Below are 27,181 nucleotides of genomic sequence, written 5' to 3'. Positions count from 1 at the left end.
TCTAGGTAACAACAATTGGGAATAGAAATGCCAGGACAATGAGAAACATATAGACGGCTGAATCCACAGGACCAAGTCACTAGCTGTGGGTGACAAGGGAGACTGAAGACTCAGGAATCACTGAGATTCTGATCTAAGAAGATTTTTTTCCATGTTCACCTCCTGCCATCTTGTATCTCACTTTATTTCTTAACCATATTTAGTTCTTTTGAACCTCTCTTCCTTTTAAAATGTTCTTCTCTACTACATTGCTTCATTCCAACTTCACCTAGTAAGCTCGCATTAATACTTTAAATTTACTTTAAATATCACCTTCTCCTTAAAGTACTGCCCACCTAATCCCTAAAAATAGAATATTCCTCTTCTGTGGACAAAACTACTATTTTTGAATGATTATCATTGTGCCAGATATTAAATGCTTTACAGAGATCAAATAATTTTTATTCTTTTAACTATGCTCTGAGGCAGGTACTGCTAGATGGATCTTATATGACAATTTCTTATATGAAGTCACATCAGTGAGGATGGTTATTGTTTACAGTAGAAGCTTCAGGTTTCAGCTGAAGAATTCTCCACTAGAAGGTGGCACAATCAAAGGCAAAGGGCACAGATATTAAAATATTTGGTTTTAAATCTTTTTTTCCACCACTCACACACTGTTAGCCTGAGCAAATTTTTAAGTTCCCTGGGCCTCAGAGCTCATCATATGTAAAATGAGAAAAATAATTGCAACCCCTTTCAAAGGTTGGCTATGAGAAATAACTGAAATACAAATGACTTTAAAATGCCTTATCCTTGTAAGCACACAATAAACACGAACTGTAACAATTATTATCGTGGAATGGATTTTCCTCTTAACCAATGGGAATACAAGGCAATTCTCATTACCCTCTCCATCAGACCTTTTAAATAGCACATTATTAGTCAGCTACTATCAACTGTCTATAAAATGGGTACTTGCATAAATAATTTGATAGAGCTACCTAATACATTAATCCAATGTGCAGTTAGTTACATTAGAGAAGGAGAAACTTCATGAAAAAACATTAGAAGTAAAACCTTTTTTTTTTTTTTTTTTTTTTTAGCAGTAGCTAAGTATGACATGATTAAATGTCAATTACCAAAACATCTGCCAGTGGGTCAGAAAATTCCTGTGGTCTGTAGGCTCCTGTCAGATTTTTTTGGTTGTGTGACTTTTGAAGTCTAGCTATTTAGAAACCCATGATATTTTTTTGAACCTGACACCACAGTAACACAGTAGGTCATGGCCTGAAAGTTACTGTTGAGGGAATATAGGTTGAGCCCTTCCCTTGGGGGCTGGCTTTCTCCCCTTTTCGAGAAAGTACTGACTGTCATTGATTATTCTTGGCACTCTCATTAAATCTGACCTTGAAACTCAGAATATTTAGGAAACCAAAAACTTCAGTGCTAAAAAAAGTCTATTATGTAATAATTTGCAGACACCCTGACAAGAAGGTGGTCCAAAAACCACAGGTCATTTACCCAGTTACACAGAAAAACTTGCATTATGTAGAAAAACTGGCATTTATCCAGATTGGGCAAAAATGCCTTAGCGCAGATGGGAATATTTTCTCAAACCAAAGCTACCAATATTGCACTCAGAAGTTAACTGTTCTAGTTGTGGAAGTACAGGTCTGTCTGGTTGGTGAAGACTCGCGATGAATCCACCAAGCTTATCTGAGAAGGTGGACCTACGATCCCTTTATTTTGTGTTTCATCGATCCTCCTGTCCCTGCACTTGCTGACCACTCAGAGAACTGCGCGCATTTTCCTGGTGCCAAAGTCCAGTTTGGAGAAAAGGAATTCAAAACTAACATCACAGCAACCTCTCTGTACAGCTCCTCCCTGTTTCTCCCTCCCTGTTCCTTGTTATACATCTTTCTATCCTACCTTCATTTGTCACCAGCAATTTTAAAATGATTTCGTCTTTCCATCTCCCTTCTTCTGTCTTGCTTTCTTCAAAGATCAATTTCCATCCTACTCCCTCCTACAGAAGCCTTAGCTCCAAATGCCTTCCCTCTGACTCCACTCACAGTGGAATCTCCCAGCTTCCCAGACCCAATCCTAGCCACAAAAGCCTCTCCACCCCTCTCTCCTGCTCCCAGTGCCCTTGATCAAACTCCAAACTCCTCCCCACACAGGTCAAAGGTCCACCCCTCCCCTGTCTTCCAGAAAGGGGTGTTCTCACCAGGCCTTTCCCTCCAGGCAAGATTCTGCCCCTGCCCGCTACTGCTGTGGAAAAGACTGTTGGTGTTTCTTAGGACACACACAGCTTTGCCAAAATCCTTCTCTGTCTTCTGGTTCCTGCACCAGATTCCTCACACTGACCCGCAAGATTTCTGGGCACAGGTGAGCCTTCCAAGCAGTAACTGGGTTGAGGAGGTTTGTTAAAACTGTTGGATGATTATCCTGGCAAGTAGTTTTCCCCTAAAAAAGGTCCTCAATTTGAAATGCCCCATAGTCACATTGAAAAGCTTTTGAAAAATGCATCCATCCCTAGAGATTTTGATGCAATTGGTCCATGTGGACACTGCTATGTTTAACACCTCCTGAGGGAAATCTAATGTGTATGTATAGACTTCAGAATCACTGTAGAGACCTTCAACCTATGTATGTCTTTCTCATCAGGCTTTAAAAAAAATTGCTTAAAATTCACTTTGAATCCTCAGTGGTGTAGCAGTGCACCCTTAGGGAGCCTCACATCCCCTGTCCTCTGCCTGAATTTATCCTCAAAACACCAGGAACAGAATGTGCTTCAGTGCTTTCCAAGAATGTTGCTGAGAAAGTTGGCAAAGCATCTGAGCCTGGTAGATCGCCAAACAGAATTTAGTAAAAGAAATGAGAAGGGCCCAGGCTGAGAAGAAAAAAAAAAAAAAATCCAGGGTAATCACACAGTTACTTACATTTGTTGATGAACTGCTAACTGTTTCAGAGACTCTGGAAAAATAGTATTGTTGGGCAGTTGACAATGTACATCACACTTGCTTCTGCCTTTTTTCTCCTTTTAGCTTTCATTATTGAAGTTTGGAGCTAGCCTTAGACATCTTCTACTCTTCTGCTCTGACATGACCATTTTACAGATGAGGAAACTGAGGCAAAGAAAGATTGTAATTTAACAGAAATTCCAGAGCTAAATAGAGGAAGAGACAGGCTGGAAACACAGTAATCTTTCTGAGTCCAGTGTTTTTCCAGCCATACATACCTCCCACCTATTCACTACTCAGCTTTGGAAATGAAACTGATTTTTGTTGGTGTAGAAACTGCAGTTTTTTGTGTACGCTCAAGAGAAATTGAATTTTCTCCTAGGAAAGCACTAGATGTAAATAATTGGTGATTCGTTATTAAGCTCAAGGTTGGAAATAACTGGGAAAAAATGACTTTATCTCTCTAAGTCTCCCCATAGCAGGATGACTTATTACCTCCCAGAGATGTGAGTTTTGAAAGACAGTGCAGGCTTTGTTTACTGCTATATCTGCCACTTGGTAAGACTGCAATTAATAGTAGTTTTTCAAATTGTGGATGTTACATTGATTAGGTACTCAGCATATTTTTTTCTAAGTTTAAATGCATATTCAGGGTTTTTTGTTTCCCATAAAAATATTTATCTCTCAATTTTAACTCCAAAATTTATCCCTTAAAAAATAATGCCAAGCAAATTGGTGTACTTAGCCACATTTTATCCATGAAGTTTAGAAAGATGAAATAAGGCCCGGCACAGTGGCTCATGCCTGTAATCCCAGCACTTTGGGAGGCAAAGACGGGTGGATCACCTGAGGTCAGGAGTTCAAGACCAGCCTGGCCAACATGGTGAAATCCCGTCTCTACTAATAATACATAAATTAGCCAGACGTGGTGGTGTACACCTGTAATCCTAGCTACTCAGGAGGCTGAAGCAGGAGAATTGCTTGAACCTGGCAGATGGAGGTTGCAGTGAGTGGAGCTTGCAGTGAGCCGAGATTGTGCCATTGTACTCCAGCCTGGGTGACAAGAGCGAAACTCCATCTCCAAAAAAAAAAAAAAAGAAAAAAGAAAAAGAAAGGTGACACATGAATGACAATGTGTTTTGTTGAATGTTAACAGTGGGAGCTATTTATGCTGAGTAAGGGCTTTAAGATAAATCTACCTTTGACCCTAGGTTCTTTTTCTAGGAGAACAGATTGGAATGGTTTTTACCACCCTGTCACTTTCATCTGAACTGGAAGACAAATTCATTGCTATTTGCACAATAATCTTTCCTTTTATTAAAATTTATTATTTTTAAAGCTGAGAAGAAACGAAGTGTTGGTCTTCTCAAAAATCAAAGAGAGCTGGACATTTACACTAGCCAATGAGTATATCCATCAATGCTTTTTGTCTCTGTAATTTGAGAAGTGTGAACAGTTTAGTTGTGTTTTTTTATAAGAGAGAGGAAATACTAAATTTTCCTTTCTAAGTCACTAGGCTGCTTTCTCTATCAACTTTCCTCTTCTTCTGTCTACAGTTACCATAAAATACAATAGTTAATAAAAATATTCTGCATGTGTATAAAGCATTATTATTATTATTATTTTGGTTAGCATCCTCTTGGTCAAAAGTAACAGAAACCAGTTCTAGTTAGTTTAAGTGGGAAATAATTCAACCTAGAGACAAGAGTGTACCTAGGTCTCCTGAAGGTAGAAATGGTGAATGTAAGATCGTGAGGCCTGTCTTTATCTTTTCTTTCCTTTCTACTTCATTCATCTTTCCAACGTGCTTTCTTAGGTCCACCTGATGAATGAAAGACCAACAAATCATATCTTCGGAACTTAGATTTTATAGATCTAGCTGCCCAGAGAAAGGATGATCTTTCACAGTCCCCTTCCCTATTCCTATGGAGGATTGATCCTGGGCTAGTGGCCCATTCTTGGATTAACCACCCATGGTCATAGAGCAGAAAGAATTGAGAAAGTCACCCTAATAAACAGCCTGGGAAGTCCAAGAACAGAGGGAGGAGGCAAATAACCAATTAGATATCCATTAAATGGCTTGTAATTCACCGAGTACTTTTTTTTCTCTCTCTCTCTTGAGACAGAGTTTCGCTCTGTCGCCCAGGCTGGAGTGCAATGGTGTGATCTCTGCTCACTGCAAGCTCCACCTCCCGGGTTCAAGTCATTCTCCTGCCTTGGCCTCCTGAGTAGCTGGGATTACAGGCATGCACCACCATGCCCGGCTAATTTTTATATTTTTAGGAGAAACTAGGTTTCACCATGTTGGTCAGGCTGGTCTTGAACTGCTGACCTCAAGCGATCCACCCGCTTTGGCCTTCCAAAGTTCTGGGATTACAGGTGTGAGCCACTGCACCTGGCCCCAAGTACTTTTTAAAAAATAATAATCTGATTTGATCCACAAACAATGACAAACTACTCTGCATCCAATTCTCTTATAGCACTTTCCACTTTCTAATCTTATTTTTATTTACCTAGTTTCCTCATTAGTCTGTAAATTTTTGTTTTGTATTCTTAGTGCTTGATATTAGGGGGTGTGGTAAACATTTACTGAAATAATGTGACTAAATCTGTGAGGCAGGATAGTTAGAGGAGAAAACTGGGATTCACTGAGGTTAAGTGGAGGCACTGAAGTCCTGTGAATGAGTATAAAGTCAGCTGCTGGAGCTTCATTCCTTTTCCAAGTCACCAGACTGCTTTCTCCATTGACTTTCGTCATCTTCTGTCTATGGTCAGTGACTCACCTCACAGAATTTCAGTCTGGTGGTTAGAACTGTGAAAAGAGTCAAATTAAGATAAAAGTGCCATTCATTTTGCAAGAATTTGATTTTGCCCTCTCAGTGCATCAGGTAAAAAGGGCTTTCAACTAATCTCAAAAAGTCTGTACTTTCCCCCTAAAGGTTTAAAGGAAGAGAGGCTACTTAGTCTATGTCTAACACTACACAAATAAAATAGACATTTTTCTGTTTTAGGTGATATATTCCTGGAAATGATTCTCAACCTGGCAGTCACTCCTGGAGAGGTGACCACTTCTCTCATCATTTTGGTGATGGTTTTTGTTTTTGTGAGAGCTCTCAGGAGCAAGGGCAGAAAGCAGCCGTCTCCTCCTGGCCCTTGGTCCTTCCCCATCATAGGGAATCTTCTCCAGCTTGGAGAGCATCCTTACCTTACGTTAATGGAGATGAGGAAGAAATATGGAGATGTCTTTCTCCTCAAACTTGGCATGGTGCCTGTCTTGGTGGTAAATGGAATGGAAATGGTGAAACAAGTACTACTTAAGGATGGGGAGCATTTTGCAGGCAGACCTAACATGCACACATTCTCTTTCCTGGCAGAAGGAAAGAGTCTTTCATTTTCAGTGAATTACGGAGAGAGTTGGAAACTGCATAAAAAAATTGCCTCTAAGGCCTTACGAACTCTTTCTAACGCAGAAGCAAAATCCTCCACTTGCTCTTGCTTACTGGAGGAGCATGTCACTGAGGAAGTTTCTGAGCTGGTGACAGTCTTTGTGGAGTTGTCTTCCAAGAATGGTGGCTTTGACCCCAGAAACGCGATCACCTGTGCGGTGGCCAACGTTGTCTGTGCCCTTTGCTTTGGCAAGAGATATGATCACAGTGATGAGGAATTTCTTAAGATAGTTAAAACGAATGACGACTTACTCAAGGCCTCCAGTGCCGCTAACCCTGCCGATTTCATACCATGTCTCCGCTACCTTCCACTGCAGATTATAAACGCTCCTCGGGAGTTTTATCGGGCCCTGAATGGGTTTATTGCACTACACGTACAAGATCATCTTGCTACATATGATAAGGTAAGGATTTAATCTTATACCGGGACAAGGGCTTTGGTGAGAAACAAAAGATAATGGTGAAATGCTTTGAATATCATGGGTTCTTTTCACTACATTTTGCCACAATGACCTGTACCCAAGCTATTAGTAAATTTGAGGTCCAGACAGTGAGATTACATGACAGCATTACTCAGTTCTCATAAAACCCTAAGAAAAATTCTGAATTCTTTAATCCTTAAAAAATTTCCCCAGAAACATAAATTTTCTCAGTGTGTGGGTAAGGCATATGCTTGTATTATGAACATAAATATAATTGTTATTTAATCTAAATCTGTTTCTAACTTTTTTTCATGAAGGCTTATACTTTTAAAATCCAACTATGGTTCTCTGATGTATTTCCAACTTGCTGCTTCTAAAGGTTGTTTAATATTTCACGACGTGACCCCCCAGCTCCATATATTTCACCCATCTCATGTGGATACCCTGATTGTTTGCAACTCCTGGCTTGCATAGAAAGTGCAGATATTGAATATTGTGATAAAACTAAGTAATTGCCTGATAAATGATGAAGAAAAAGTGAGTTCCTTGAAGAAACAAAGCAATAATTTCACCTCTCCAATTTCATATCTGTCACCATGATCTCAGATTTACAGGTATCACAAATATTAGCATATTTTTGTCAGATAGTATTTTTGAATAATATAAAGGATATTCTATAGGAAGCTTTCAAATTACCTTCATTTTCTTCTTGAGTTTCTTTGTTATACAGACATGAATTTCAAGATGACAACACATGTATTAAGTTTCTGCAGGTGGCAGAGTGGACCTTTCTTTTGAGGCTATTAAATTATTTGGGGCCCACTTTGATGGTCGGCAGAAGAATAAATTTCTGTCTTGAAATATGTATGTACTAGGAAGAATCCTAGTTCACAAGGGCAATTTGCTGAGATGAAGTCATCAACAAAGAAATAAAACATGAAGAGGTGGGATCATTAAGCAAATGAAGAGGTGTAAGTAGTTAAGTTCCTTCCAATGAAAAAGAAGAGGCAGAAGACAATCTGTTTCAAGGTACCAGAAGGGAATTCTAGATCAGGTATAGTAAGTATCAGCATTTGTAAGGTGTATAAACTTTTATTCCCATTCTCTCAAATACCCCAGCCCTATCTCTTTCTCCATGGTGCCTGAAGTGAACACAAAATCCTTCCAATAGATTTAAAAACCTTTTATTGGCAAGGTACGGTGGCTGATACCTGTAATCCCAGCACTTTGGGAGGTCGAAGTGGGCAGAGGAGTTTGAGACCTGCCTGACCAACATGGTGAAACCCCATCTCTGTTAAAAATACAAAAATTAGCCAGGTGTAGTGGTGCGTGCCTATAATCCCAGCTACTCGGGAGGCTGAAGCAGGAAGATCACTTGAACCCAGGAGATGGAGGTTGCAGTGAGTGGAGATGGCACCACTGCACTCCAGCCTGGGCAACAGAATGAGACTGTGTCTCAAAAATAAAAATAAAATAAATAAATAAATAAATTTTCTATTCATTGCCAAGCAATTTCTCTGTAATAAGTTATAGGGAGAATGTTTATATTTTCAAGTTGTGCTTATAGAGACAGGAACTCTTTTTTATTTATTGAAAGAAGTTCTGAGGAGAAAATTGAATTTGGTAACTTGGTTTTCTATTCCACACTATCAAGATTAAGCATTGCCAATTTTAAGCAAAAATGGTTGCAAGGTTTAAGATGATCTATTTACATTCCTTATATTCCAAGACTCAATGGGTTCCCTTCAAGTTATATGGTGATATGGCTCTTCCTGCGTGGGATTTAAATTGATATGAAACATAGACAGGGATGAGTAGTCATGCTAAGATTTGTCTCCTCAGGATCATATCCGAGACATTACTGATGCTCTGATTAATGTATGCCACAACAAATATGCTGCTACCAAAACAGACATTTTGAATGACAGTGAAATCATAAGCACTGTGAACGACCTCTTTGGAGCTGGTATGTGACAGAATTTAGCAACATGTAAGACCCATACAAATTAGCTGCAATTTGTTGTTATCTATTGTTTACAGTTTAGAGGACTTTGCTCTTCCTATATAGGCCATTTTATCTAGTTGATCTCACATCGTATAAATTTGTTATTCTACCTTCTTATGTCATTCAGAAAACTTTATTTTGATCTCAGGAGTAGAGACTTGAGTTAATCATTGCCCACAGTTAATGGTGCCTTCACATTATTGTCCATGAAATGACTGTCCTTGTTTATTACTTTCACTTCCAGTCCCTTCACCCAATCCATTGACATTTATTCTGAAACTATTTAAAGTGTTATTGTTTTCATTTTGTGTATTCTCATAAAATAGGCTTTTTGTATTATCATGTACTTTGTAAATATAATTGCTACTTACATCTAAATCTGTTTCTAACTTTTCTCACGAAGCTCTGTACTCTCTTACAATCCAACCATGATTGTCAGGTGCATTTCCAATTTGCTGCTTCTAAAGTTCATGTAATATTCGATGTCTGGCACCCCCCATATTTTACCCATCTCATGTGGATACCCTAACTGTTTGCACCTCCTGGCTTGCACAGAAAATGCGGATATTGAATGTTGTGCTAAAGCTAAGATGACCACTCTTGTACATGAGTTTTGCCTCCTTTTGAAATACCACCTTATGCTGAGAAGCAGAATTTCTGGGTCAACTAATGAAAGAATGATTGAGTTTTGATACACACTGCTAAATTCATTTCACAAAGATTGTACCAATTTGTACTGCTACCATATTACTCTCATTCTTAAATTTTATAGTTTTCTTTAAAAGTCATTTTTATCGTTCACATTTGTTAGAGTTCCTCTAAGATGCTAAACTGCAGGAAGCCAATTCTCAGTATAAGAAAATACAAAATATTATAAATGTTTTAGCAGTTTCATTTTATGTGGAATACTCTTCCAATATATTTTTCTTCTTTATACTATATTTATTGGTAATTGAGTTCACTTGTTTCTAGGATCTATGCATTTGTGATCATGAATTCTCTCTGCAAATAGAGGCATTTGTTTTGATTTCTATTATTTTTTCTCATGCAAATGCACGAGCCCCCTGTGTGTGTGTGTGTATTTATTATTTTAATCATGACTTCAATTTGATGGATTATTTCATCTGATTATTCATCATAAAAATGTGACCAGGCTGTACTTTGTATTTTCTTCTGACCATCTAAATAATGCTATGTACAAATATGAGTATTTGTCAGAACATTTTAAAATGCCTGAACATTAGTGAGTACTAAAGACTGGGTGTGTGTGGATGTGATAAATACATCAAGTGAGTTTTATTTTCTTATTTGTTTATTTTTAAATTGGCACATAAAATTGTATGTATTTATAATATGCAACATGATGTTTTAAAGTATGTATACATTGTGAAATGGCTAAATCTAGCTAACTAAAATATGCATTACCTCACGTAGTCATCATTTTTGTGGTGAGAACACTTAAAATCCAGTCTCAGCATTTTTTAAGAACACAATATATAATCATTAACTATTGTCATCAGACTGCAATAGATCTCTTGAACTTATTCCTCCTGTTTAATTATAATTTATTTTGATCTTGATTCAGTGAAATAATATCTGAATATATTTCAGAAATATGTAATACTTCCAAGATTATCAAGTAATCAGCAAATATAAAATTATGGCAGATGACAAAAATGTCTAGGATGGAGAATAAAACCATCTGACATGTACAACACAGTTAAAAAATGGTTTGGATAAAATGTGTACAAAACAGTATTCAGTAGAATGGATTACTACATAAAACATTTATTTGCTAAATAAACGTATCTCATGGAGTGTATATTTTAATGTAAATAGAGAAATAATGAAAATTAATAAAACCATAAGCTTCCACAGGTACCTGCTACCTCACTAGTGAGATGTAATAAAATATTTTATTAGAATAAATCAGTGAGCTGTAAACCATATATTTTAGTGGATAAAATTTGCAAGCACTCTGTTCCATTATATCTACTATATTATTAAGATTTATATTTCCATATTTAACTTTTGAAATTGATTGTGGAAATAATTTAGTTTCTTCTTTGGGTATAGTAAGGTTTTCCCAAAAATCATTGATTTTACCCTCAATGTTTCAATAATCTACCAAGATAGATAACTTAACTGCTGGTTGCTTAAGCCTTGATATAAAAAGCGAAATTTATGATAATCAAAATATAGATCCTGATATTCATACAGATAGTTAAAGATCTTGGATATAAGGTCCATGGCTCTACCGTGAGTGAGAGCAGTGTTTTGCATGTACTATTCATGGCATGTTCTTTATTTTAGAGAATAAAGTTCTTTATGCTAGAGAATAGAGTTGATATATTCCACATAGAAGTCCAAATTTTCACACTACACTGTACTCTGCTGTAGACATCATGGTCAGTAACTTTATTTGAACAGTTTACTTTTACATTAAATTATTACAGTATGAAGTCATATTAAAAATTTTCTGAGTTAAGAACTGAAGAAGCCACTGGCTCACTATGAGAGACTGCCATGTTCAACAGATGTGAAAACAAGCTTAAGAAGTGAAGTTTGGAAAGGTACTAACTCTGTTCTGCAGCTATACCTGGGTATACTTATTGTGCATATTGTGTTGCAAGTTATTTATAAAACAACTACCTTTGTCTCTTGTGTGACCCATGTAAAATATTTTACCATTTCTATGATGCAAGTTTCTCATTTTTAATGTGACGCTAATTGTGGCCCTCATCTCAGATGACAATGCATTTAAGCGGTCAATGTTTGGTAAACATATTCACCATTACCTGTGTTGTCATCATCATCAGGAAAATCCAGAAATTAAATATATTGATTTAAAAACTCATTTTTTGCTAATGGTTTTATAAGATTTGAGTAGAAAACACAAATAACATTACTTTTAGAATTAGGTCATCATAGAGGCAAATTTACAATTAAAACAGTCTAGAAGAGCTTTTTAATGTGGCATTTCTGAGTTTTAGGTTTCAAGAACTGATTGAGTACATTCTTCGATGTAGTAATCATAAAGTAGCCCTTGAAAAAAGATGAAGTTTGGCATACGGGGTTCTTTGCTTTTATTTTCAGTAATGAAACCATTTAGCTGAAGTATGGATAATCTCAAAAAGAAAGATGCTCTGTTTAAAGAGTGAAATCGAAACTATAAAATATACATTAAAACTTATTCAAATAAATTGAATCTGGTCAACCCTTCATTATGTGCTCATATGATGTCCAAGTTTAAGTATTGGCTCTGCCTTTTATGAGTTCATTCACCTTGGGCAAAACCCATAATGTCTTTGAGGCTCAGTAAAATTAACATAGTTAGTTATACATTGCTTATCTATATTATAATTTATAAAATATGTTATATATGTGTGTCAATGTATCATAAATTATGTTATATAGTGTATGTATACACACACATACACAGAGAGAGAGAGAGAGAGCACACACTCTTGGATCAGAATAAGTACTCAATAACTTCTTATTTTATTTTATTTTTTTATTATAGTTTAAGTTCTAGGGTACATGTGCATAATGTGCAGGTTTGTTACATATGTATACTTGTGCCATGTTGGTGTGCTGCACCCATCAACTCGTCAGCACCCATCAACTCGTCATTCACATCAGGTATAACTCCCAATGCAATCCCTCCCCCCTCCCCCCTCCCCGTGATAGGCCCCGGTGTGTAATGTTCCCCTTCCTGAGTCCAAGTGATCTCATTGTTCAGTTCCCACCTATGAGTGAGAACATGCAGTGTTTGGTTTTCTGTTCTTGCGATAGTTTGCTGAGAATGATGGTTTCCAGCTGCATCCATGTCCCTACACAGGACACAAACTCATCCTTTTTTATGGCTGCATAGTATTCCATGGTGTATATGTGCTGCATTTTCTTAATCCAGTCTGTCACTGATGGACATTTGGGTTGATTCCAAGTCTTTGCTATTGTGAATAGTGCTGCAATAAACATACATGTGCATGTGTCTTTATAGCAGCATGATTTATAATCCTTTGGGTATATACCCAGTAATGGGATGGCTGGGTCATATGGTACTTCTAGTTCTACATCCTTGAGGAATCGCCATACTGTTTTCCACAATGGTTGAACTAGTTTACAGTCCCACCAACAGTGTAAAAGTGTTCCTATTTCTCCACATCCTCTCCAGCATCTGTTGTTTCCTGACTTTTTAATGATTGCCATTCTAACTGGTGTGAGATGGTGTCTCATTGTGGTTTTGATTTGCATTTCTCCGATGGCCAGTGATGATGAGCATTTTTTTCATGTGTCTGTTGGCTGTATGAATGTCCTCTTTTGAGAAATGTCTATTCATATCCTTTGCCCACTTTTTGATGGGGTTGTTTGTTTTTTTCTTGTAAATTTGTTTGAGTTCTTTGTAGGTTCTGGATATTAGCCCTTTGTCTGATGAGTAGATTGCAAAAATTTTCTCCCATTCTGTAGGTTGCCTGTTCACTCTGATGGTAGTTTCTTTTGCTGTGCAGAAACTCTTTAGTTTAATTAGATCCCATTTGTCAATTTTGCCTTTTGTTGCCGTTGCTTTTGGTGTTTTAGACATGAAGTCTTTGCACATGCCTATGGCCTGAATGGTATTACCTAGGTTTTCTTCTAGGGTTTTTATGGTATTAGGTCTAACATTTAAGTCTCTAATCCATCTTGAATTAATTTTCGTATAAGGAGTAAGGAAAGGATCCAGTTTCAGCTTTCTACTTATGGCTAGCCAATTATCCCAGCACCATTTATTAAATAGGGAATCCTTTCCCCATTTCTTGTTTTTCTCATGTTTATCAAAGATCAGATGGCTGTAGATGTGTGGTATTATTTCTGAGGACTCTGTTCTGTTCCATTGGTCTGTATCTCTGTTTTGGTACCAGTACCATGCTGTTTTGGTTACTGTAGCCTTGTAGTATAGTTTGAAGTCAGGTAGCGTGATGCCTCCAGCTTTGTTCTTTTGACTTAGGATTGTCTTGGAGATGCGGGCTCTTTTTTGGTTCCATATGAACTTTAAAGCAGTTTTTTCCGATTCTGTGAAGAAACTCATTGGTAGCTTGATGGGGATGGCATTGAATCTATAAATTACCTTGGGCAGTATGGCCATTTTCACGATATTGATTCTTCCTATCCATGAGCATGGTATGTTCTTCCATTTGTTTATCTCCTCTTTTGTTTCACTGAGCAGTGGTTTGTAGTTCTCCTTGAAGAGGTCCTTTACATCCCTTGTAAGTTGGGTTCCTCGGTATTTTATTCTCTTTGAAGCAATTGTGAATGGAAGTTCATTCATGATTTGGCTCTCTGTTTGTCTGTTACTGGTGTATAAGAATGCTTGTGATTTTTGCACATTAATTTTGTATCCTGAGACTTTGCTGAAGTTGCTTATCAGCTTAAGGAGATTTTGGGCTGAGACAATGGAGTTTTCTAAATATACAATCATGTCATCTGCCAACAGGGACAATTTGACTTCTTCTTTTCCTAACTGAATACCCTTGATCTCTTTCTCTTGCCTGATTGCCCTAGCCAGAACTTCCAACACTATGTTGAATAGGAGTGGTGAGAGAGGGCATCCCTGTCTTGTGCCAGTTTTCAAAGGGAATTTTTCCAGTTTTTGCCCATTCAGTATGATATTGGCTGTGGGTTTGTCATAAATAGCTCTTATGATTTTGAGATATGTTCCATCAAAACCGAATTTATGGAGTTTTTAGCATGAAGGGCTGTTGAATTTTGTTAAAGGCCTTTTCTGCATCTATTGAGATAATCATGTGGTTTTTGACTTTGGTTCTGTTTATATGCTGGATTATGTTTATTGATTTGCGTATGTTGAACCAGCCTTGCATCCCAGGGATGAAGCCCACTTGATCATGGTGGATAAACTTTTTGATGTGCTGCTGGATCCGTTTGCCAGTATTTTATTGACGATTTTTGCATCGATGTTCATCAGGGATATTGGTCTAAAATTCTCTTTTTTTGTTGTGTCTCTGGCAGGCTTTGGTATCAGGATGATGTTGGCCTCATAAAATGACTTAGGGAGGATTCCCTCTTTTTCTGTTGATTGGAATAGTTTCAGAAGGAATGGTACCAGCTCCTCCTTGTACCTCTGGTAGAATTCAGCTGTGAATCCATCTGGTCCTGGACTTTTTTTGGTTGGTAGGCTATTAATTATTGCCTCAATTTCAAAGCCTGCTATTGGTCTATTCAGGGATTCAGCTTCTTCCTGGTTTAGTCTTGTGAGAGTGTAAGTGTCCAGGAAATTATCCATTTCTTCTAGATTTTCTAGTTTATTTGCATAGAGGTGTTTATAGTATTCTCTGATGGTAGTTTGTATTTCTGTGGGGCCAGTGGTGATATCCCCTTTATCAGTTTTTATTGCATCTATTTGATTCTTCTCTCTTTTCTTCTTTATTAGTCTTGCTAGCGGTCTATCAATTTTGTCGATCTTTTCAAAAAACCAACTCCTGGATTCATTGATTTTTTGGAAGGTTTTTTGTGTCTCTATCTCCTTCAGTTCTGCTCTGATCTTAGTTATTTCTTGCCTTCTGTTAGCTTTTGAATGTGTTTGCTCTTGCTTCTCTAGTTCTTTTAATTGTGATGTTAGAGTGTCAATTTTAGATCTTTCCAGCTTTCTCTTGTGGGCATTTAGTGCTATAAATTTCCCTCTACACACTGCTTTAAATGTGTCCCAGAGATTCTGGTATGTTGTATCTTTGTTCTCATTGGTTTCAAAGAACATATTTATTTCTGCCTTCATTTCGTTATTTATCCAGTAGTCATTCAGGAGCAGGTTATTCAGTTTCCATGTAGTTGAGCGGTTTTGATTGAGTTTCTTAGTCCTGAGTTCTCGTTTGATTGCACTGTGGTCTGAGAGACTGTTTGTTATAATTTCTGTTCTTGTACATTTGCTGAGGAGTGCTTTACTTCCAATTATGTGGTCAATTTTGGAATAAGTGTGATGTGGTGCTGAGAAGAATGTATATTCTGTTGATTTGGGGTGGAGAGTTCTGTAGATGTCTATTAGGTTTGCTTGCTGCAGAGATGAGTTCAATTCCTGGATATCCTTGTTAACTTTCTGTCTCGTTGATCTGTCTAATGTTGACAGTGGGATGTTGAAGTCTCCCATTATTATTGTATGGGAGTCTAAGTCTCTTTGTAAGTCTCTAAGGACTTGCTTTATGAATCTGGGTGCTCCTGTATTGGGCACATATATATTTAGGATAGTTAGCTCTTCCTGTTGAATTGATCCTTTTACCATTATGTAATGGCCTTCTTTGTCTCTTTTGATCTTTGATGGTTTAAAGTCTGTTTTATCAGAGACTAGTATTGCAACCCCTGCTTTTTTTTGTTCTCCATTTGCTTGGTAAATCTTCCTCCATCCCTTTATTTTGAGCCTATGTATGTCTGTGTATGTGAGATGGGTCTCCTGAATACAGCAGACTGATGGGTCTTGACTCTTTATCCAATTTGCCAGTCTGTGTCTTTTAATTGGAGCATTTAGTCCATTTACATTTAAGGTTAATATTGTTATGTGTGAACTTGATCCTGCCATTATGATATTAACTGGTTATTTTGCTTGTTAGTTGATGTAGTTTCTTCCTAGCCTCGATGGTCTTTACATTTTGGCATGTTTTTGCAATGGCTGGTACCGGTTGTTCCTTTCCATGTTTAGTGCTTCCTTCAGGGTCTCTTGTAAGGCAGGCCTGGTGGTGACAAAATCTCTAAGCGTTTGCTTATCTGTAAAGGATTTTATTTCTCCTTCACTTATGAAACTTAGTTTGGCTGGATATGAAATTCTGGGTTGAAAATTCTTTTCTTTAAGAATGTTGAATATTGGCCCCCACTCTCTTCTGGCTTGTAGAGTTTCTGCCGAGAGATGTGCTGTTAGTCTGATGGGCTTCCCTTTGTGTGTAACCCGACCTTTCTCTCTGGCTGCCCTTAAGATTTTTTCCTTCATTTCAACTTTGGTGAATCTGGCAATTATGTGTCTTGGAGTTGCTCTTCTCGAGGAGTATCTTTGTGGCGTTCTCTGTATTTCCTGAATTTGAATGTTGGCCTGCCCTACTAGGTTGGGGAAGTTCTCTTGGTTGATATCCTGAAGAGTGTTTTCCAACTTGGTTCCATTTTCCCCCTCACTTTCAGGCACCCCAATCAGACGTAGATTTGGTCTTTTTACATAATCCCATACTTCTTGCAGGCTTTGTTCATTTCTTTTTCTTCTTTTTTCTTTAGGTTTCTCTTCTCACTTCATTTCATTCATTTGATCCTCAATCGCTGATACTCCTTCTTCCAGTTGATCAAGTCAGTTACTGAAGCTTGTGCATTTGTCACTTATTTCTCATGTCATGGTTTTCATCTCTGTCCATTCGTTTATGGCCTTCTCTGCATTAATTATTCTGGGTATCAATTTTTCCACTCTTTTTTCAAGCTTTTTAGTTTCTTTGCGCTGGGTACGTAATTCCTCCTTTAGCTCTGAGAAGTTTGATGGACTGAAGACTTCTTCTCTCATCTCGTCAAAATCATTCTCCGTCCAGCTTTGATCCGTTGCTGGCGATGAGCTGCGTTCCTTTGGAGGGGGAGATGTGCTCTTATTTTTTGAATTTCCAGCTTTTCTGCCCTGCTTTCTCCCCATCTTTGTGGTTTTATCTGCCTCTGGTCTTTGATGATGATGACGTACTGATGGGGTTTTGGTGTGGGCGTCCTTCCTGTTTGTTAGTTTTCCTTCTAACAGTCAGGACTCAGCTGTAGGTCTGTTGGAGATTGCTTGAGGTCCACTCCAGACCCTATTTGCCTGGGTGTCAGCAGCAGAGGCTGCAGAAGATAGAATACTGCTGAACAGCGAGTGTACCTGTCTGATTCTTGCTTTGGAAGTTTCCTCTCAGGGGTGCACTCCACCATGTGAGGTGTGGGGTGTCGGTCTGCCCCTAGTGGAGGATGTCTCCCAGTTAGGCTACTCAGGGGTCAGGGACCCACTTGAGCAGGCAGTCTGTCCGTTCTCAGATCTCAACCTCCGTGTTGGGAGATCCACTGCTCTCTTCAAAGCTGTCAGAGTTGCTTGCGTCTGCAGAGGTTTCTGCTGCTTTTTGTTGTTGTTGTTGTTGTTGTTGTTGTTTAGCTGTGCCCTGTTCCCAGAGGTGGAGTCTACAGAGACTGGCAGGCCTCCTTGAGCTGCTGTGAGCTCCACCCAGTTCGAGCTTCCCAGGGCTTTGTTTACCTACTTAAGCCTCAGCAATGGTGGGCGCCCCTCCCCCAGCCTCGCTGCTGCCTTGCAGTTAGATCACAGACTGCTGTGCTAGCAATGAGGAAGGCTCCGTGGGTGTGGGACCCTCCGGCCAGGTGTGGGATATAATCTCCTGGTGTGCCTGTTTGCTTAAAGCGCAGTATTGGGGTGGAAGTTACCCGATTTTCCAGGTGTGTCTCTGTTCCCCAGGCTAGGAAAAGGGATTCCCTTCCCCCTTGTGCTTCCCAGGTGAGGCGATGCCTCACCCTGCTTCAGCTGTTGCTGGTCGGGCTGCAACAGCTGACCAGCACCAATTGTCCGGCACTCCCCGGTGAGATGAACCCAGTACCTCAATTTATAATGCAGAAATCACCTGTCTTCTGTGTCGCTCGCGCTGGGAGCTGGAGACTGGAGCTGTTCCTATTCGGCCATCTTGCTCCGCCCCCTCAACTTCTAATTTTTATTACAAATAATAGCCATTATTATTATCTGCATCAATGGTGTTTATTATGTAATACAATGCTTCCTATGTTTTCACGAGTCTTGTAAATAGTACATACATATTTTTAAAATTTTAATTTATTTTTAGTCATGTTCACAAATATACAACATTTTTAAGTGATATAGTTTACTACTATTGAGCATATTCACATGGTTGTGCAACTGATCTCTAGAACTTCTTCATCTTGCAAAACTGAAATCCTGTGCCCATTAAACACTAATTTCCCCTATCCTTTCTTGCCCTTGACAATTTCCTTTAGGCTTTGTTTCTATGATTTTGACTACTTTAGAAACCTCTTGTGAGTGAAGTCATATAGTATTTGTCCTCTTGTGATTACCTTATTTCACTGAGTCTAATGTCCTCAAGGTTTATTCATGTGGTGGCATGTGACAGAATCTACTTTCTTAAGACTACATAATATTCCACAATGTATACATCACAGTTTCTTTATCTATTCATCCGTCAATGGACATTTGGGTTGCCTCTACCTCTTAGCTATTGTGTATAATGCTGCAATGACCATGAATGTGCAAATGTAGCTTACAGATCTTGCTTTAAATTGTTTTTGGATATGTAACCCAGAAGTAGGATTGCTAGATAATATATAAATACTATTTTTAATTTTTTAAACTTAAACTTCCATACTGTTTTCTATAGTAGCCACACCATTTTGCAATATCCTAATGGGTGAGAAGTTACCACTACAGTTTGAAATTAAACTTAATAATAATTTTATAGTGATTCTATTGTTTTTTGGCTAGATTTCTTTCTGTTAATTCTTATTCTTTATTTGACTTCTACATTCTTAATCTAATTTCTTTAGATTTCTTTCTGCTAGTTCTTAGCAGTCAAATAGGAAATAAAGTGAGCAAACTGATTTAACTATGCTTTTTTCCATGACACTTGGTCTCTTGGTTCTTTTTTAGGGTTTGAAACAGTATCAACATGTCTATATTGGAGTTTTCTTTATTTGATACACTATCCAGAAATTCAAGCCAAAATTCAAGAAGAAATTGGTAATATGCTTTCAAATGAAAAATACAGTTCTTACAATTATCATTTTTCTTATTAAATCAAAAAATAATTTTCTCTAAAGATGGAAACATTGGGCTGAAACCACCCAGATTTGAAGACAGGAAAATTTTGCCATACACAGAAGCTTTCATAAGTGAAGTATTCAGACATGCCTCTTTTCTTCCATTTACTATTCCACATTGGTAAGCATATAATTCTCCTTTAAAACAGCCACTAGTGGTGGGGTGGAGGCATTGAAGAATCTTAGACATTGGAATACTTTAAGTACTTTAAAATGTACATTGTATTATTGTTTTAATATTACTTTAAATCTTAGTTTATTTTTAAACACTATAATAAAATTTTTGTGTTCAACACAAGCATATTTTGTGAACATTTTTCATTACTAAACTATCTTGTCATTAACTTTTATTTTATGTGCACTAATCACAGTGTCAGAAAGATATGGAAAGTCCAAACAACAGATAATCCAACCATAATATGTATTTGGCTACGAAAAGTCATGCAAACTTGCTTAATTTCATCTGAGGAGCAGAATTAGCTTCTTTCTGGTGTGGATTTGTTTTTAGTCGCCTAGAATTTTGCTGGACAGTAAACTAAGGAAGCTAATGCTGTCACAAGGAGATTAAACAGAGTTTTCATTTGCAGATACTTGAAACTTTACTGAATCTTATTCCAGAATCTCCAGCACACAAATGTATGCCAGCATAGATTAGGTAGATAGCTTCATTAAATACATCTGTGGGGAACCAAACTTCCAGTAGTTTGTTCTGTTTTTATTCCAAACAATTAAAAATTATTAAAAAAAACAAACAAACCTGGAATTCTCAGTGTTTGTTCTTCCCTCTCCTTTTAAATAGTGAAGGAGTGGGAATATCTCTCTTCCCAGGAAACTGATGTAATCGTTTAGTAATTGGTGTGACAGCATGCAGTGTCCTTAGCTAAGTGTCCCAAAGGGCAAGACCGCCAGCTGAGCAGAGTCAAGGCCAGACAGCAAGTGACAATTCCCTGTATTTTGCCCCTTGTTTGCTCTCTTTATTCACACGCAGTGGCTATTTTTTCACAGTGATCCATTTTGTTTTCTAGCTGCTATGTCAGATCCTCTCTCAGTTAAAGCAAATTTCATTTTAGCGTAAGTTTTTAAAGAAATTAAAAAGTCCTACCTATTTAAAAGCAACTCTTCTGTCCTAATAACTTTTATTAGGTGCTTCATAAGAGTATTATCCACACTTCTGCTAAGTACCCAGGAACAGAGAGGCTCTGCCAAGTTTATAGGCATTATTTGGAATGAAAGTGGTCATCTAATTAGGGCCCTGTAAACTCATCTGAGGGTCTAAGTGATAAGGAGAAATATGTATTACGACATAGATATTCATTGTATTATTAAAAGTAAGGAAATACATTAAAATGTGAAATTAAAAGAACTACTGCCTTGGCTAACGAAAGCAGAGTGATATGAACCAGGAATTCTGTGCACACAAAAGAGCTATCTTACTTATATTGTTCAGGACTGATCTATTGTATTACACTTGGACGTTTGTTGTTTTCCATTTAAAATGAAAAGGCACAAAATATGATAAAATAAATTTAAACAAACTAAATGAAATAAACTTAAGTAAAAGCAGCAAAAGTTTGCTATTACATATAACATATTTACACACATACAAAAACACACAGGAAAGACCAAACCATATCCTAATAAATATTTATTGCATGTGCATTTCTTAAAAGTTGTGTGGAAAACCACATACGCACATGAAATTTAAGGGACATAAAAGGAGAAAGAGAAACTTTATAATTCACTCTTATATTTTAATACCAATGAAATAAAATTTTACATACCAGGTTTCCATAAAATAGAAGCATGTAACTTCTGTGAGTAGAATCTGAGCAGCTGAATCCACAGAGGGAGTGTGGACCGGGATGTATTGAGATAGGCAAGTGGCTATGCATGAGAAAAGGTAACCCTTCCAAAAAGCGAGTCTATTGCTTGTATGGTCTTCCCCCTTGTTGGATTTTGAGCAACTCAATAAATAACATTCATATTATTTGCCAAAGCTCAGTACCAGCCACAAAATAGACACAGGTAAAATAGAAATTACATTATTAGCTTTTTAAATAATCAGAGCTAGTTTTCACAATGTGGCTTAGAACTAGATCAAGTAGACCTCGAAACTGACATACTTCTCTACTCAGTCTCTGGCTAGGTTGAACACTTTCAGGTCTCCTGTGGACAGACAAAATCTAACCCTCTAAGCTCAGCCTATTTCCGATTGTAGATGAGATGTATCTCCATTACAAATTAGCTAATCTGAAGAGAGAACCCAGAAGTAGCGAGACAATGCCTTCTCTCAAACTCATCAAATTGAAATGTTTCCGTTTCTCTTGGGGAAGTAAGTGTGAGAGTAGGTTAGCGAGGTAGGGAGTGCCACAGGGAAACATAAAATGATTGAATCCAATCCATGAATAATTATAGAGGCATAAAGGGGAAAGGCAAACAGGTTTCAGGAAGGAGATTGAGTATCAGACTAGAAAAATAGAATATTTGCTTTAGAGGCAACTTAGAGACCATCCAACACAACCAACAGCTTCATTTCATAGCTAGGAAATGGAGTCACAGAATAGATAATTTGCCCAATATCCCACTGAGGGCAGCATTCAAAGTTCAGATTTCCTTGCTTCAATTCCATTGTTCCTTCTACCCAGTACTAAAAGGTGTAACATTGTCTTTCTAATTTATTAATAATAGACACAAACACAGTGAGCACACAGAAGTACTGAATAATTCTCTTAATCGTTTCCTGATGTAAATTTGATCTGTCTGCTTATGGTCAGCTCTGTCACAGAAATATTGAGATAATTTTCTATGGAAATGTGTAGCTCATAGAAGTGCTTTGAATATATTAAGTGCACAATGTGCTTAACACATGCAAGAAAAATAAATTACTAATTTGACAAGAAGTGGAAATTGTTTTAATTAATGAAAGAATGAAGATGTATAAAGATATATTATTATAGTAAAAGAAGACATAAATAAAAATAGTCTGTGAGTTGCAGGTGGCAGTTTAGAGATGGGTAATTTGAACTGACAGGATATGCTGTAATGCTGTTTTTTGCTTTCTTAGTACTACAGCGGACACCACTCTGAATGGCTATTTCATTCCCAGGAAAACATGCACCTTTATTAACATGTATCAAGTAAACCACGATGAGTAAGTCACCAAAATTAATCTTTGGATAAATCTGCTTCTGGCTTGGTTGTTTACTGTTTATTAATCTGGAAAAGATTTACAGTCTTCTTAGCCAACCTTCACTCCTGTTTCTCTTGAAAGATATTGGAAAGTTTTTCTCCTCAGTTTCTCTCCTCATCTATAATGCAAATGGTGATATATTGACACAAATTGAGGAAAAATTCAATATAGGGTAAATCCAATTTCAAAAATGAGCTCATTAGGAGAGATTTGGGCCGAGGACTTTGCATGGTCATGTATAGTACATTGAAATGGAGTCTGAAATCCCCCACTGCAATGTAAGCCACCAAGCAGGGATTTTTTTTTTCTTTTTTTGTTTGTTTACTTGTTCCTCTACCCCAGCACCTCACATAGTTGGCACACAATAAATATTTGTTGAATAAAATAAAGTTAGAAGTTCATCCATATCAGCTATGAAAGAGAGGGCTGAGATGAGAGTATCTAATGCAGTGAAAGTGAGGATAATCACAGTGGTGATGGTGGTGGTGGTGGTGAGAATGATGATTACACCTAATATTTATAGACTCCTACTGTGGGCAAGGCACAAAACCTTGCAGTATTTTTCCTGAGCCTCAATTATTATTGATAATTGATCACGATGCATTGGTGCTATCACAATCTCCATTTTACAGATAAACAAACCCTCAGCCAGGTTACATACGTTGCCTAAGGTCGCATGTTCAGAAGGTGGCAGAGGTAGGACTCAAATCCAAATGTGTAAATTTTATATAATGGAAACCAAGCGCTTCCTGTCATGGTCAGGGCTTATGTCTCCAGTAACTGGCAGAGACTGCATTCTTATGCACTCAGCAGACAGTAAATAGGTTACACAGTCTTTTCTCTTCACCCAAGATCTCATCTGACTGATGTTTCAGGCTGCAAGCTGTTAGAGAGGGAAGTGATTATCCTGTGTACCTAATGGCAGCTTCACAATCTCTGTAAACAGAAAGGTGGTAGAAGACAATGCATATGCTGTCCCACTGCAACACTTACTGTCACAGAGATTGACACTTCCATTCTCCACACCTAGGCATTTTAAAACCATTATAAGAAGAAATACTGCAAATGTATATTTAATGACATTTATTCTTTCTTAGTATAATCCAAAGTATTCTATTAATAATATCCTAAGAACTGGTGATTATAAAGAGTATTGAGTAATGTGCAAACAAACTGAGTTAACATGGGTGCTACTAAAGAAATACCATTTGTATGGAGGCACTTGTTTAAGCTGAATGAGTATGTAATTTAAGACTTGATACTATGGGAAAATTCTTCATATTTAATTAATCTAAAGCATAGGTCACAAACTCAAGCACCTGTTGAGCAATAAAAAATACCAAAAATAAGTGAATTGCACTTGGTGAAGCATTGTGAAGAGGGGAGGTCATCTGCCACATTTAACTCAGCTCAGTGAATTGTTGGCAAGCAGGACATTGTCCCAATATTGTCAGCTTTTACGATTATAAAAGAGAACTTGGAAATGCACATTTTCATGTGAAATCTGATTTTTAAATGTTAGCAACAATGAATTATTTTTAAAAGATTATGAGAGAAACCCAAAATGTGTTGGAGGACTGTGGAGAGAACTAATCTCTAGGTCTGTGGCCTCTGGTACAGACAGAAACCAGTTTTTCCTTCTAGAGAGATGATGACATCTACACACAAAGAGGGCCAGTTCTTTGTAAAGCCAGGTGGGTCCCTGATATACGGTTTAGGCCTACAGAAAACATGCTAGCATTGGTCGTCATAAATAAGCCAAATATGGTGCGTGTAACAAAAGATAGAGATAGAAGAAAGAATCAGGTACACAGTGATTTGGGAACTGTGGGCAATCCCTCAATTAGAGCTGCTTTCTGGAGACCCAGATCCTCTCTGTATTGTTGTACAAAGGCCATTTCCTAAACATGTTTTTTACCAGAGTGAGAGATGTGGCCCAGTCTCATCATCCTTATTCATTCTGCTTAAAGCAAAATATATTGAATATGTATTACTTTTTATTTATGTCACCATTTTGGAATATTCTTATGAGAATTTTATGGAATTCTTCATTGAAAATAATTAAATTCATGGCTAACCCATACCTTGAAGTTAGCTTGCAGGAGAGCCGAGCTAGAACTGGCTCCTGTGTATGGGTTAGCCATGAAGCCAAAACCATCCTAACTCCAAGCAGAACTTCACTCCTCAGGTAGTTCATCTGCTTAGATTCTCAGACTGAGTGGAGGGTTTCTTATTTAATTCAGAAAAATTGATGAAATAGATTTTCAAGTATTTTATTCACTAATGAATTGGTAGTCATTTCAGTGAAAATTAGGTATAATTGTACTAAATCTTTATCATAACTAGATTTGTCAAATATTAAAGGAAAAAGTGACATATTCATATTATATATAATCACATGTCTCCATAAGTACTTATACATATAGGTGTATATATACTTCATTTATATATACCTCCTTTCTCTATATATAATTTATAAGGAATATTCTGAACTTAAAGTAGTTCATGCAAAATAAAATTATTGTGGAAAAGTTGCCAACAATAGCAAAAATGAGAAAATAATTTCTTTTTACGTGTTGTTTTTGTCTCTTTTATGCAGAACTATTTGGGATAATCCTAGCTTATTTAGACCTGACAGATTTCTGAACGAAAACAGAGAACTGAATAAAAGCCTCGTCGAGAAAGTTTTGATATTTGGAATGGGCATCCGGAAGTGTCTGGGAGAAGATGTTGCACGCAATGAGATATTCATTTTCATCACTGCTGTTATGCAGCAGCTCAAGCTGAAAAAATGCCCCAGAGCCAAACTAGACCTGACTCCTACATACGGGTTAGTCATGAGGCCAAAACCATATCAACTTCAAGCAGAACTCCGCTCCTCAGGGAGTTCATCTGCTTAGATTCTCAGACTGAGGGGAGGGTTCCTTACTCAATTCAGAAAAATAGATGATTTGCATTTACTTCACTAGCAATGCGTAGTTTATTCCCCTGAGCTATGCTATGCATTCAACTCTGACGTGTTTTATAAAGTATGTGGTATAGCTTTATTTCCAACATGAGACTTAATGTCGTGTGAGGATATTTTAAGATAATAATAAAGTGTGATGTAAATCAGGGGGTTTAAAGCCAGATCTCACACAGTGGTGTCCCAGGTGTCATGTGGATGTGAGTGCAAGGGAAAGTGAGTGGCAGATTGACCAGACAGACAAGGGGACTCTGTCTACCTTCCTTTTACGCTAGCTTCAGATAAACAGGCATACTCATCTTTGCTTTAAATATAGGGTTCAGAATAAGAACAAGGTTCTGATGTTAGATATTTTCAGTGATCTTGGGCATAGGTGCTCAGGAGGGCCAGAGAAGGGAGCTAGAGTAGCCTAGCAGAGAGCATTGCATGGTCACAGTAGATGAGCTGGGCTAGAGTTAGAGAAGTAGAGAAAAGGAGATGACAGGGATTGCCTCAAGCCCATTTTTGTATCAGATTACGTATTTTTGTGTATTAAATTTTTAATTGTAAGGCAAATTGGTGTTTTCACAATGTTACCAACTTCTTTTGGTACATACTAAATATATATATATATATATTTGTATTATTAATAGTTTACCAGGACTGCGATAATAAGAGAATACCAGAGGCTAGGTAGTAGAAACAACAGAAATTTACTTTCTCACAGTTCTCAAGGCAGATAATGCAAGATCAAGGTGCTAGCTGACTTGGTTTCTCCTGAGGTCTCCCTCCTCGGCTTGCAGACAGCTGCCTTCTCGCTGTGTCCTCACAGGGCCTTTTCTCTGTGTGCACACAACTCTGGGGTCTCTCCCTCTTTTTATAAGAACAATAGTCATAATGTATTAAGGCCCCACCCTACGAGTCTCATTTTAACTTCATTATTCCTTTTTAAATTTTTTAAATTTTTATTTATTTACTTTTTTGAGATGGAGTCTTGCTCTATGGCCCAGGCTGGAGTGCAGTGGCACGATCTCGGCTCACTGCAACCTCCACCTCCCGGGTTCAAGTGATTCTCCTGCCTCAGCCTCCTGAGTAGCTGGGATTACAGGTGTGCACCACCACACCAGCTAATTTTTATATTTTTAGTAGAGATGTGGTGTTTCATCATGTTGGTCAGGCTAGTCTTGAACTCCTGACCTCGTGATCCACCCACCTCAGCCTCCCAAAGTACTGGGATTATAGGCACAAGCCACTGCACGTGGCCAACTTCATTATTCTTTAAAGACCTTATCTCCCAATACAGTCACATTCTGAAGTACTAAAGGTTGGGATGTCAACACATAAATTTCATAGTCGAGGGGGTGGGGGACACAATTGAGCCCATAATAGCATGTAATGA

At 37.7% G+C, this 27,181-nt stretch overlaps 1 protein-coding gene and 1 long non-coding RNA gene across 2 annotated transcripts in view; one reads left to right on the top strand and one right to left on the bottom strand.

Annotated features, from left to right (window-relative positions):
* LOC140712919 (uncharacterized) overlaps nt 1-27,181 on the bottom strand; it is an 84,480-nt gene that overhangs the window by 34,408 nt on the left and 22,891 nt on the right. The gene's annotated exons all lie outside the window — the stretch shown is intronic.
* On the top strand, nt 1,913-25,807 carry CYP1D1 (cytochrome P450 family 1 subfamily D member 1). Its single transcript, XM_007969498.3, is given in 7 exon segments — nt 1,913-2,370; nt 5,957-6,795; nt 8,656-8,779; nt 19,479-19,568; nt 19,649-19,769; nt 22,713-22,799; nt 25,438-25,807. Coding segments are annotated over 6 exon segments (1,614 nt in total). The 5' UTR covers nt 1,913-2,370; nt 5,957-5,973.

This window comes from Chlorocebus sabaeus, chromosome 12 (genome assembly GCF_047675955.1).
Source record: "Chlorocebus sabaeus isolate Y175 chromosome 12, mChlSab1.0.hap1, whole genome shotgun sequence".
Classification (NCBI taxonomy): domain Eukaryota; kingdom Metazoa; phylum Chordata; class Mammalia; order Primates; family Cercopithecidae; genus Chlorocebus; species Chlorocebus sabaeus.
The sequence above is the reverse complement of the archived record's forward strand: the minus strand, read 5'-3'. Positions and strand labels throughout refer to the sequence as shown.